The 14,086-nt window shown below is 37.1% G+C and overlaps 1 protein-coding gene across 1 annotated transcript in view; it reads right to left on the reverse strand.

Moving 5' to 3' along the window:
* Positions 1 to 8,496: 8,496 nt before the first annotated feature.
* The window catches only part of LOC126248300 (EH domain-containing protein 3-like), a 35,795-nt gene continuing 30,205 nt past the window's right edge, over positions 8,497 to 14,086 (reverse strand). The window contains exons 5-6 of the mRNA XM_049949166.1: positions 13,016 to 13,186; positions 8,497 to 9,453 (exon numbers count right to left, since the gene is read on the reverse strand). Of these exons, the coding sequence (XP_049805123.1) occupies positions 9,248 to 9,453; positions 13,016 to 13,186 (377 nt within the window). The 3' untranslated portion in view covers positions 8,497 to 9,247. The remainder of the gene's footprint in view (positions 9,454 to 13,015; positions 13,187 to 14,086) is intronic.

A 14,086-nucleotide genomic window follows, 5' to 3' on the forward strand; every position in this document is an offset into this window, starting at 1 on the left:
AATGTCCTAAACAGAGTGGATCGTATGGCTGCAGGCACATCCACACAGTGTCCTGTGTGAGGCTCTACTGTGACTTCCGAGAGCCACATCAAGGTAGAAGGGAAATTGTTGAAATCATTCCATTATTATGGCCCGTATTACCCTCAAATGTAGACACAAGAAGTTTATGATATTTACTTTCTGTATGCTTTGGCACATCTCATCTTTACAGTCCTCTAATATCGCCGGTGGGTGGTGGGTGGAGGGAATATTTGCTGGAAATCGAGAAGCTTTCAATAAATTTAGTTTGTTAGATTATGTTTGTTGTTAAGGGTTTAGTGCTGAAATGGTTTCTTACACTTACACCAGTGATCTTTTAAGCAAACACTCCAGGAAAATTCCATTTTTTATTTGTGTGTCAAATCAAATGGCATCTCATTGAATGTAGCTTCAATGAAGTTACTGTAAACAGTTCACAACCAGCAATAGGAAGAGAGGGGCACAGTAATTGCTGACTAAGTCAGTGAGGACATGTGTAGGCTGCAGATAAAATTGGTCGGTTGTTTCGTGTGTGTGTGAAGGGCCGACAAGTCTAAATTTCTGAGATTATTTTTTCCAGCAAAGAATTGTCTGCATTTTCATTTCAGTCAGGTCATGGCAGGTGTCTACAAATCATTGTTTTTGTGTGGGAGACAAACTTTGTACGCACTTTTCTCTTTGTCAAAACATTCTGAAGATGTCTTGGAAATTTGATTTACAGACATTGCTACATTGTAATTTGCGAGAATGTTGATACCCAACAAAGCTGCATGTCCACTACTTGACATTGTCTGCTTACACTTGCCTGGCTGAAAGCACACCTGTTGTTTACAGTTGTTAGTTCAAGCTACCACCGTAGTTACTGCATTGACACCATTCGTTGTTGTTGTTGTTGTTGTTGTTGTGGTCTTCAGTCCTGAGACTGGTTTGATGCAGCTCTCCATGCTACTCTATCCTGTGCAAGTTTCTTCATCTCCCAGCACCTACTGCAACCTACATCCTTCTGAATCTGCTTAGTGTATTGATCTCTTGGTCTCCCTCTATGATTTTTACCCTCCACACTGCCCTCCAATGCTAAATTTGTGATCCCTTGATGCCTCAAAACATGTCCTACCAACCGATCCCTTCTTCTAGTCAAGTTGTGCCACAAACTTCTCTTCTCCCCAATCCTATTCAATACCTCCTCATTAGTTACGTGATCTACCCACCTTATCTTCAGCATTCTTCTGTAGCACCACATTTCGAAAGCTTCTATTCTCTTCTTGTCCAAACTGGTTATCGTCCATGTTTCACTTCCATACATGGCTACACTCCATACAAATACTTTCAGAAACGACTTCCTGACACTTAAATCTATACACGATGTTAACAAATTTCTCTTCTTCAGAAACGATTTCCTTGCCATTGCCAGTCTACATTTTATATCCTCTCTACTTCGACCAGCATCAGTTATTTTACTCCCTAAATAGCAAAACTCCTTTACTACTTTAAGTGTCTCATTTCCTAATCTAATCCCCTCAGCATCACCCGATTTAATTTGACTACATTCCATTATCCTCGTTTTGCTTTTGTTGATGTTCATCTTATATCCTCCTTTCAAGACACGCGCGCGCGTGCGTGCTATGGCAAGATTGGAGGAACAGATCACTCAGATCCCAATTTGTGGGTGGTCCACTTTGTTGAGGGTAAGTAATGGACAGCCGTTCTGTCTTTCAGTCTTACAGCTTTCTCCAGTGAATACTCATTTTGATACATAAGAATGTTTCATTATGATATAACCGTATAGATATTTAGTATTACTGATGACTGTTCTACACATCCATATAACAAGAAAGTAAAATCCAGGATTGGAAGCTCAACAGTTTAAATGTTATTAGTGCTAGTGCTGCAGTTTGGCAGGTGGACTAGCTTGGGGTGGTGTTGAGTCAGGTTGGGTGGGTGGTTGGAGGGAGGGAGGGAGGGGAGACAGGAAATGGGGTTGGGGTTGGCTGGCTAGTCGCTCAGAGGGTGGCAGCTGGCTAGGAATGTGGAGAGAGGGGTGACAGGGGCCCCGAGTCAGTGCGGGTGATTTAGTGAGGATAGTCTGTCTTGGTCCTCAGTCCAGATCATGAAGATACCATCAATGAATCTGAATGAGACAAAGGGTTTGAAGACTAGGAAGTTTTATCTAGATGGCCCATAAACAGGTTGGTATTAGAAGGGTGTAATGGAGGTGCCCATGGCTATACTACAAATCCATTTCTATATATGCCTGGGAATAACTTCTCTGAAACTGCACAGGTGGTCAGCTGTTCACTTGCTAATGTCATGAGTGTGGAAAGGGGTTGAAGGACAGTGAAACTATGACTTGGGTGGAAGGTGTTAGACATCCACATCTCTTAACCAAACTTGGAGGTTGGAGGCTTGCCCACTCTGTAAAGCAGGATAGGTGGTGGTCTGTGGCAGATCTGAAAACAAGAGGGCATACCATTCTGGGCACAATATTGAACACAGGGTCCCACATCAGATGACTCCAACCTGCTCTCATGTTGGCCCAACAACAAAATTACGATTGCAGTGGGCATGGGGTCTTCAAGGCTGGACTGCGAGTCAGTGGAAATGTGTTGTCCTGTCACATGAATCACATTTTTTGTTGCACCAAATCGATAGTCACATCCAGATATGCCATCTTCCAGTGAATGGCTGCTGAAAAGTATGCACTGTGCCATGGATGCAGGCTGGTAAGAGCAGTACTGTGTCATGGGGGACATTTACGTTGGCTTTCAATGAGACCTGTGGTAGTAACAGAAGGCACCATGACAGCTATGGACTAAGTTAACACTATTATGGACCACCTGTATCCCTTCACACTTGATGTCTTCCCCTATGACGATGGCATATTCCAGCAGGATAATTGCCCATGTCACAGGGCCAGAATTGTGCTGCAGTGGTGTGAGGAGAATGATGGTGAACTTTGTTGATGTCTTTGTCACTATGACCTGAACCTGAAGAAACCCACCTGGGACATTACTGGGCACCAGCTCCACATCCACAAACCACATACCTGTGCATAGAATGGTGTCGTGGACCTCCAGAAACCTACCAAGCACTTGTCGAATTCATGACATGCAGTATTGCAGCTGTATTGTGTTCCATAGGAGGACCCACATGTTACTAAAGAGATGATGATAATGCTTTGACCAATCAGTGTAAATCTAAAGTGGTAATTCAGAAAACTGTACTGCTTATCTAGACACAAGAAAAACAACCATTGTTCTTTGGTAATGAAGGAACATTAGCGAATAAAACTCTTCTTCTAGCTATTTCATATGATTTTACTTATGTGGTGTTATGCGATGGCCGACTTGTGTGGGTTAATTTAAGTGTTGAAGCATGATGGATCATGGCCTCTCCAATAAATATTAAACCTATTAGAGGACTGTAGTATTCAAATTACCTCCTCAAATTGGTTCACTTCAGTTCCATGTAATTATTGTACTTCATCATGGAATCTGATGGTCGATATAAATGTTGAGGCCTAACTGATGTTCTATAAAAGATCAGTACACACTCTATTTTTAAAAAGAAATTCTTACTGACCTTTTCCTTAACCTGAAGGTACGAATTCTACAAGTTTCCATTTTAAATGCAATGCACTGCTAATTTCTGTCATTTCTGTGTTTTAAAGCCTGATTAAAATAATGCATATGTCCCTGAATATAAGAACTACCTTTTTTCCAAGAGGCTCCTTGAGAAATTTTTATTTTAAACATATTTTGATTAATCAATTTTACAACCTGTTTTATTGGTAGAAAGTATCTTACAATATACTTAAGAGTGAACACTATCTATTGTAGACACCTATGGTGTTTTCTTAGATCATATGATGCTGAGATGCAAGCAGTTTTTTGTCAAAAACTATGGAAAGTTGCTTAGCTAATAGTTGTGTTGTAATGTAAGTCACATACTCTGTCATGCACCAGCTCTTACTTGCTTTGAATTCCATGACATGTAGTTGGAAAACCCTTTATCTCCAGTGGATTCATTCAGATAATTTCTTGAGTAACTGGGAAGCCTTAATTGAGTTTCTTTCACACATACGGAACAACCTACTATTACAGTCCATGAAACCGTGCCCAACTTGGTCCTGTAAAAGATTGGTGTGTAGAACCTGTGATCTATAATTTATACTTCACTTTACCTACCTACGAACACTCGCTTCTGTGACATCTAATTTTCTGCCTGCATGGCAATTGTGCATGGCCTTTGCATCCGGAATAACATTTAACTTAAAAGTTAGTTTTGTATTGCCCATGAGAACCAACTATGAACTGCATACTTTTAGCTCTATAGTTTTTCAACAGAGTCACAGATGTGATTTACATCCACTATAAACCAATACAATTTACTCTTCTTAAAGCATGAAGCAAACTGAATAACAATGTTACCCTTTCAGTTCCTAAGTGATAAATTGGCAAAAATCTGACAAATTTGGGCTAAAAGTGCACTTCATCATTTGTTGCAACACTGAAAGTCAAAAGTGCTGTGAAGTAGTTGTTGAACCTCATGTCACTTATTACACCACATTTTAGGTGTTCTGTGTGAACAGATTTATGTTAGAATTAATTTAATTTATCTCCTACACAAATGTATACTACGGTGAATATTTATCCTTTTGTAAAGTCAATTCAGGTCCAAATACTTTTTGATTTAGACAAACTGCAGTTTAAACACAGTAGATGTTCATAAAAAGCAAGATGAGTTCTCATGGTCAGTAGCACAACGGAATTTGCTGCCCATTTGCCACTACCCTCCCCACATTTGGCCATGCTGTCTTCACTGCACCCCATTCCACCTTTCTGGAATCATGAAACTAAATCTAAGTGTGACCTCAGCACCCAAAGCTTTGACGATGTATTTTGTTTTTTAGTGACAAATTCGGCAAAAACCCTCATCTTATAGGTAAGTAAATAGCACACAAAGGTAGGTAAACAACAGACAACTCCACTCCACTCCCCTCCCAAGTTATTTTATTTGTAACTTTTGGTTTTTCTTCTATCACAGGAACTTTTCACACTAAACTGTTTATCTCATCAATTACTTTCACACACTCGTGCCTGTTGTTAATCCAGTACCCACACAAAAGCCACAAAAATATTAAGGGTGAATATCTGAATTTCTGTCAGTTTCTTAATTTACTTTTATTTCTGACCCACTCTGCACCTGTTTGTAAAGATGGTTCACCAGAAACCTACTAAAACAATCCATTACCATACAGTTTCCCATGTTGAAGAACTGTCCCACATTAGCTGTAAGTCTGCACAGTGGATAGACTGTTAACATCAAATAATCAGTGGTGAACAAGCACTCTGTTCATAAATTGTATAGCAAAAATTTATATTGAAATATATTCTTTCATTTAATACTTGTTTTGATACAAAAATATCTGTCAATGAGGAATGACACAAAGTTTCTGCTATAGTGTAATTTTTGTCATATATCAACTGAAAATGTACGGTTATGATAGAATGACTGATGCTAGTCACAATGTTGGGAAAGAAATGAAGGTAGGGAGGAGGTGTGGGTTTCAAATTTATACTCAACATCAACTTCAGTTACAATTCATATTCTGACAATCTCTGAACAAGCACAATCACAACGTAAAAACTTTTTTTAATGCCTTACATTACATAGTTGTATCAAGTTAATTTAACTGTAGCACACCAAAATAATAACTGTGCATTTCATTCAAGGAGAAAGGACAAGATGATATGATGGACTATAGTTAAAACTATCATTTTCCAACAGCACCCCAAAATTTAAATCGCACGTGGGTAGGTGGGTACTATTTAACCCTGACCTGCCTACTGTCCTCCTATAAGGACAGTGGTAATGTTTGTAAATTTTATTAGTTAATGTAGGTACTATTTTTGCAACCAGTTGGCACACATGGCTAGCACAGCTACACATTATCAAGGTTGCTTGAGTTTTGCATTCTTGGAAGTGACTGTTGATGCAGATAATCAATATCTTGGCTGGCCTTTTTGCATCATCATACGTATCAAAAGGTAAGTTTTTATGTGTTCATCTTGAAGTACTGAGCTGTACAATAATATTGTTAACTTCCAAAGGCATATTTTTGTTTTAAAAGTAAAAAAATTTTGCAGTTATAATAGCTTTGTAACATACAACAAATATTTTTTGATATCCTTTTTAAAGGTCAATAGTCATTCTCACGAACATATCAGCACTATTTCAGCAATACAAAATATTATAATCTTATATTTATGTTTTGGGGGTTTAACACTTGATGAAACTCTCCGTATTCTTGAGCAGGCAGATGAGACAACATATGATAAAACTTTAGAAATAGTTATGCCACCTATGAATGCAACAAACCCTGACTTGTCAGATGAAGATTCTGGGGCAAAAGATACCATGTCACCCAACAACTTACCATGGAGTATGCCGAGGGCTGAAGTAGAATTACTTGAAAGGTGCAATCATATAATGGTGGATACAGATTGAGATGAAGAAAGCAAAGAAGAACAGATAATGGAAAATCAGTTTCAGGGAGATGATAAAAGTAAGAATATAAGTGGTGCAAGTAGTAGTCATGAAGACAATAATTTAGACAAAAGTAAAACAATTACAAGTTGCAATGAAAACCTGTATGTTTGAAAAAATGGTAAACTCAGTGTTTTGCCTGCTGTGTGGCCTGAATTGTTTTGCCTGCTGTGTGGCCTGAATTGTTTTGCCTGCTGTGTGGCCTGAATTAATCTCCCTTAAATCATTTCCATGCTTTTTTGACAATATGAACTGCAGCTTCTAGTGGAGAAAGTAACAGATATGCTGCAAGAAAGAACATACTTTGTGACATTAGAACTGAAAAATGAAATGTTTGATATGTATCCTGCTTCTACGTGGTTCTGTTCGAGTTCTGAGATGAAGACTGTGGTGGGGAAAAAAATACAAGATTATTTCAATGAAGCTGTTTGAAGTGCACTTTGTAGAGTCAGATTTGAATTTATCTTTTCCAACCTCCACTGTTGTTATAATGATGCTCTTGACCTGAATGATAATTTTGCAAAGGTTCACCCTCTTTTCTAAGCTCTAAATGAACTATTTTAACATTTTGCTCCTCACCATGAAAACCACAGCGTTGATGAGGCAATGGTGCTATATTTTGGGCACAGTTTATATGACGCAAGCCAATTAGATACAGATACAAACTGTGGGCAAGTGCAACATTCAAGCAGTGATGTATTATGGATTATTAAGGATCAAAAACAAAAATTTTAGATAAATACAAGTTGTCCAACCTATGACAATCCATTGCTTTGCTTTGCAGTATGCAGAAATAGTCTGTGAAAGGATTGGTACCTTCCATTCCCACTTAGTTTTTTAAAACTAATTCACAACTGTACCACTTCTATACGAATTAAAGAACCACAAGTTATGAGTGATAGGAACTATAAGGGAAAACAGATCATCAGTGTGTCCCCTTATGAAACAAAAAATAAGGTCTGGGGATTCTATCAATCTCAAGTGACAGAGGAGGCATCTATTATGATACAGTGGAATGACAGAAATATAGTATACATTGTCTTAAATGTGTCTCCAGTTGAACCATTGCATATGGTCACAAAATACTCTAGGAAAGAAAAGAAGATTTCTATCGCCCAGCCACATACAATCCACGTATATAACAAGAGTATGAGCGGAATGGACCAATGTGATGAAAATATAAGCCTTTATCACATTTCAATTCGTGGTAAAAAATGGTACATGCCATTGATAACTCACTGTATGTATGTTGCTATACAAAATGCCTGGAATTTACATTGTTACAATGGTGCCCGATTAGACCAGCTGTCATTCCATTGCAGGGTTGCAATGGCTCTATTGGAAAGCAGTTCATCCAGAGAGTGCAATAGGAAATGGAGCAGACTGTTTAGCTTGGAAAATATTGATTCGAGATACAATAGAATTGATCACCTCATAATAATCCAAGAAAAACAAACAGGATGCCATCTTTGTCATAAAAAAGTTTCTACTAAACACCAGAGTTTAATGCTGCTCTTCATGGTAACATGTTTTACTAGCAACCATACAAAAAACTAAAGAAATGTTTTATAGAAATGCTGATAAAATATATGCCTATGTGCCTATTGTTCTTTCACAAGCAAATCTGCTTTTAAAAAGAAGTAAAAAATAAATACAAAATTCTATTAAATTCCCATCTACAACAATTTAATTTGCATCCATTTTGTGCAAAATATTTAATATTTTTTGAAAAAAGTTTTGCTGGCATAAATGGGTTAAGATATTTCTACAAGCTCATGTATTAAAGGAACAGGTAATCACATTTGGTTTATGAAATTCCATATAATTTGACACTTTTGGTTCATATTTAAAAACCTATTTCTTAGAAATATTGACTATGAAAAATGTGAGTTGACACAAACAGCTGCCTTTTAAGATTAAAATACACAGGAGTGATAGGAATATAGTTTTTCATTCAACTGACTAGGAATAACAATGACTTTACTCACAAACAAAGGAATCACAAAATCTTATTACTGAGATACATCAGTAAAAGCTTCAATGAAACAAATATACATCATATTCTACACTCATTAAAGATTTAATAGCTAACAAACAGAGCATAATGTTGAATGCATCCATGTATTTACAACAAATTATTTTGAATTTGTATTGTTTCAGAAATTTTGTTTAAAACTGCATGCGGGCAGTAGCATCTGGTCTGAGTGGCATGACATTTGGCTTTAACGTCTATAGCATAAAGGTAACTACAACAATGAGCACATAATTTAAACTTGACCCACCCATCACCAACACACACACACACACACACACACACACACACACACACACACACACGTGTTATTTTGGTGGTGGTGTTGGGTGGAGTGGAATGGAATGGAATGGAATGGAATGGAATGGAATGATACATACAAACATCATAAACACACAGTCTGATTTCTGTCTGTCTATAAAATTTTAGTTTTTGAATCGGTGTGTATTTTTGACAGAAATTTCCACATCAAAACTCTTTGTGAAAGAGTATACAAATTTTGTGCATTATAGGTTTGCATATGTTTCATGATACACGAAGTATACACGCAAAATAATAACATCTGATTTGTATATAAATATATTGTCCAGCTCTTAACCAATACTTTAAAATCAGTAACTATCTTCCTTCAATTTGATTCTGTCCACAATGCTAAGAGCTGCGTTTTGAAGGAGGGACCAAGTGGTCAGGAAGTTCAGTTGGTAAACTATGACCGTCAACTTTTATATCAATCAGATGCATAGCCAATGCAAATTCATCTGCATCCAGGAAACCATCCTTGTCTATATCTGATAACTTCCAGATCTTGCCTAATACCTGATTTGGCAATTTGGATGCAACCATAGCTTTCTTTGCCACTGTGAAAAAAAATTAACAGAATTAGGAATAGATTTGAATTAGTTTAAACTGTGGATGAAAAGCCAAATTACACTTAGTGGGAAGAGGTGGAGGAACAGCTGACAGTAACATAAAAAAAATAGGAAATTACAATTTTGGAATTTATTATGTTCCTTCCTCTGGAGACAAATAGAAACAGAACAAAGTTGGGGCAAAAGAAGGTAAATCATTTAAGAATATAAAGTCAAGGCATACAAGGAATATGTGCAAATGTAGACCTATAGCAGTAACAGGTGATGTGTTGCCTGTGGGCACTCATTTCGGGGTCACTACACAACCTTTAGTCTAAGATCCCCAAACGCACACCAACAGGCAATACATCACGAAAAGGTTATGGGAAACCTCTTACAATTTTATAACAACAAGGGGTTAATTATTAACTATTGGTTACACAGTGCTTAGGGGAAGTGACACAGTCAGAACCCACAATAATTCAATTTTTTCTTTGTCTTTCTTATTCCTCATCTCAACTTCCAATTTTACTTGGTACCTATTATCTTTTGATGTATCATTTTGCTGTTTCCTTACTTTTCTCTTCAGCAATGGTTGACTAGCTTGCCTGAGTGAGAAATTATGTGACATCAAATTGCCATTACTATTTACTGTTCATATGTCTGAACTCTTATTGTTTAAATCATTCACAAAAATAATATTTGGGGTAGTATCACCTTACATTTGTACAACACTATACAGCTTAATGTCAGTTTTCTTCATGATTGAAGTAAATAATTTAGCAGACACAAGATGAGGGACGGAGCTGCAGTGGAAGGCGGAAGGGGGGGGGGGGGGAGGATTGGGAGGAGGTTGCTACTTTCCTTGATTCTGAATACGATATTTTCTGAGCTTCTGTTTCTTAATTCTTAATAATTTTTTTCACTGCTGAACACAAGACACTCCTAACACTACACCAAGTGGTCACCAACACAATTTATGCGAACTGCATGTGGGGAGGTACATTGTGTGTCACCTCTGAAGTGGCTAATACTCATTTACTGCATCTTTCTTTGCCTTTCATGCATTTTTAGTGTTTTGACAATTATAGTAATACATGGTATTCAGAATAGATAACACCCTAATGTTTTCATTCATTGTTGGAGTGCTACATGACTGAATGAAAGCCACTGTTTTCACCAAGTCTCCAATTACTCTTTGTATGATGTTCCACGAGTGTGCTATTGTCCTTGCCCCCAAATTTCCTGTAGTTATATTGGGATGTGCACTCAATTTTTGCTCATTACCAAACCCTTGTTTAATTAGTAGTGGTTTGCAGTTCTCTTTTCCAGGAGATCTGTAGCCTGCTGAGACTTAATTGAAACAACAAAAAAAGGTTCTATTTTGCAGTGTCTTACCAGTTTTCAGACTCTAAGCAGGCCCATGTTCTTCCTGGATGTGAAACAAGGACACTTTCAATAGACCTATAATCTCTCTTTATAGTCAGAGGTACACTCAGAGTGTTGTGTATGGTTCTCATTAAGAATAGGACTGCTCTGACAAACAGTCTTCTCGTGTTCTCGTAACTGGTCATGTGTGTTCTATTACTTAAGCAGGCTTTGAGCCACTCTCATATCTGGGAAGTTATTCCATATGCTCAGACCTTCATTAACAGGCTCCAGTGGGACACCATGTCAAATGCTTTCCAGAACTCTAGGAATATGGGATCTGCCTGTTACCATTCATCTATAGTTCACACGATATCATGCAACAAAAAGGCAAGCCAAGTCTTGCATGAGCAACACTTTCTAAATCCATGCTAATCTGTGAACAGAAGCTTTTCTATCCCAAAGAAATTTACTATCTTCAGATTTAGAATATGTTCAACAATTCTGCAGCATACCAATATTAAGGACACAGGTCTGTAACTTTGTGAGCCTATTCTTTTACCCTTCTTATAAACGGAAACTGCCTAAGCTTTTTTCCAGTTGCTTGGGACTTTGCACTGGGCGAGCAATCTGCGATAAATGCGAGCTAAGAAAGCAACCAGTGCTAAAGAGTACGCTCTGTAAAACATAACTAGGATTCTGTCTCGACCTGGTGTCTTACCTGCTTCCAATTCTTTCAGTTTCTTCTCAATGCCGGGGATGCCTATTTCTACGTTCTCCATACAGGAGTGTGTGACTGTCTAAAAATGGTATTCTTTTACTGGCAAAGACTGGTCACTATCAACTATTTTCATTCAGTCACTTGCAAGGCATAAATTACTATGTAGGACACACAAATGAATCCATGTCTTATACTGGACACTTAATATAGCCAAGCACATAATACTGGCAAGACTACCATGTCCCATTCAGTAGTTTGCTGGCATGAATTACCTGTGTTGGGCTCTTCATACATCCTAGAGTGGGATATGGTGTTTGGTACAGCAAAGAGTCTCAAGTACGGATTTCACATTTGTTGTTTGGTATGGAGTACTTCATATATGCTTGCTTTCAAAATAAAGTATGTGGTAATGAGTATGGTGACTAAACTGTCAGGACCATTTCACTTGCACATAGTGCTCATTTGCATCCATCACCAACATTTCTGCAATTTTAGCATCACAATTCCGATGCAACACTATATAGAAATGGTTAGTGGTTTCATACAGCATATCCTACACTGTGTTTTTAAAATTTTAATATTATTCTTTTTGAGCTGTATGACACATTGGTTTAAGTATCTCCCTGTGGAGTTTGCTGAACATTTCAGTAACCATTGCTCCTATGAATCAAACAAACAGATCACATCTGCATTTGCCAAAGTAAAATTTAAATGTTGATGTAATATGTGCCTAAGGGAGTACTGCATTCTCAGAATAAACTTCGAAGTGAAGCTTTATAAGTTCTATGGATGAATCTTTTATAGTGCATACTAATTTCCTCGGAGAGGGTGTCCCATATTGCATTACTGCTGGATGAAGCACTTACTATGAAGGCTACCTGAAATTGCTTGAAAAAGCACACTTTGCATTGAATTTAAATTGGAAGAAACAAAAGTAAGCAAAAAGCCAATTTGTTGAAAGAAATGCAAGGTTAGAACAGAATTAATAAGTTAAATTACTAAATGGGGCAAAAACTGCTGGAACACTACTCCATAAGTAATGGAATGTTAACAAACAAACTTATGATACATTCTAAGAAATATTCTTATTCTAGCCATGAAGCATTTTTTGAATTAAGTTGAGGTACGTTCTAGTGTAAAAGCTGTAACAAACAAGTCCACATAAGGAGAAGAGCACACCACAGAAATTCTGTAAATTGAAGTCACAGCTGCTATTCTGTCTCGGCATGTGCAAGGCTGGTTTGCCAAATTAATTTATTCATCTTTACTTAAGATACAAAATTGTAATAATTGGAAAAGTCTACCCAATGTCATACCTCCCAGCCTGTCATTACTTTTCTTTCACCTATCACCTATCATTACTCATCATCTGCACACTATAACATACAGTGCATAAAGAATAAATTCAGCAATGAAATCTCTTAGCATAAGATGAAAAATCTAATGAATTGACAATTGCAATATTTTAAATTTGTTACTTACCTGAACCTGAAAGCTTTCCATCAACTGGTCCCAGACTTCGGAACAATTCATCATACTTGCTTCTCTCCTTATTCACAATCCACTCTGGTTCTCCGGAGCCTGCATCTACTCCTTCTCCTTTCTTGTATCCAAATGGACTAACTTTATCCTCAACACCTTCAAATATTCCACCTGTGTAACAAGTGATATTTAATGATTTCATTTGAATATCAAGCAATCCATTCTTTACACACAATTTTTTCTAAATCGGCATTCCAGTGTTTTCACTACATATATAAAATCATCTGATTCAAAGATGCTAAAATACCAATAATTATTACAGTTAAGTATAAACTATAATGATGAGGCACTGAACTGAACTAGAAAAAAAAAAGATATTTAGGGCAAAACTGTGCACTGTAAGTAATAAATGAGGTATTGTTCATGACAATGGTGGTGAAAATGCATGTCAACAAGAACATGGACAAATGACAGGAATCTTAAAATTTTCAGGACAAATGAGTATCCACTGAATGCGTATGTAATCATACTGATATAATGAAAGTTACAGAAGCTGGTAGCTACCAACAGATGTAGACTAGTGCACCACCACACAACAAAATTTTACAATGAAGATACTATTCTTTTTATTTTTCACTTGCATATCAACTTTTTTTAATAAGTACAGTTATTAGGCACCATATGGTCCTGCTGTTGCAGACTAATTCAAAGTCCATTGTTTTTTTGTTTCTCTATTAATCTTCATTCATGTGATTATTTTTTGCACATATTTGCTAGCATTGTTCTTGATTGTGATTATTACTATTGAGAGAACAGTTAAATATAATAGTTACTGGAATACAAAGAGTATTTCATCCTACAAACACCATTATTAACACTATCACCATGACAATACATAGCTTTGTGCTGTAAGTATCTTAAACACTGGAGCACATCACATGATTACTGATCATTCTACTGGTCTGTCAGCGTCCTGCAAGTTATTAATTGTAAAGCACATGCTGTTCTTTTGACTTCATGGAAAATAAAAATCAGACTGTGAGGTCTGGACTGTAAAGAGTATACTGACAA

Source organism: Schistocerca nitens, chromosome 3 (genome assembly GCF_023898315.1).
Source record: "Schistocerca nitens isolate TAMUIC-IGC-003100 chromosome 3, iqSchNite1.1, whole genome shotgun sequence".
NCBI lineage: Eukaryota > Metazoa > Arthropoda > Insecta > Orthoptera > Acrididae > Schistocerca > Schistocerca nitens.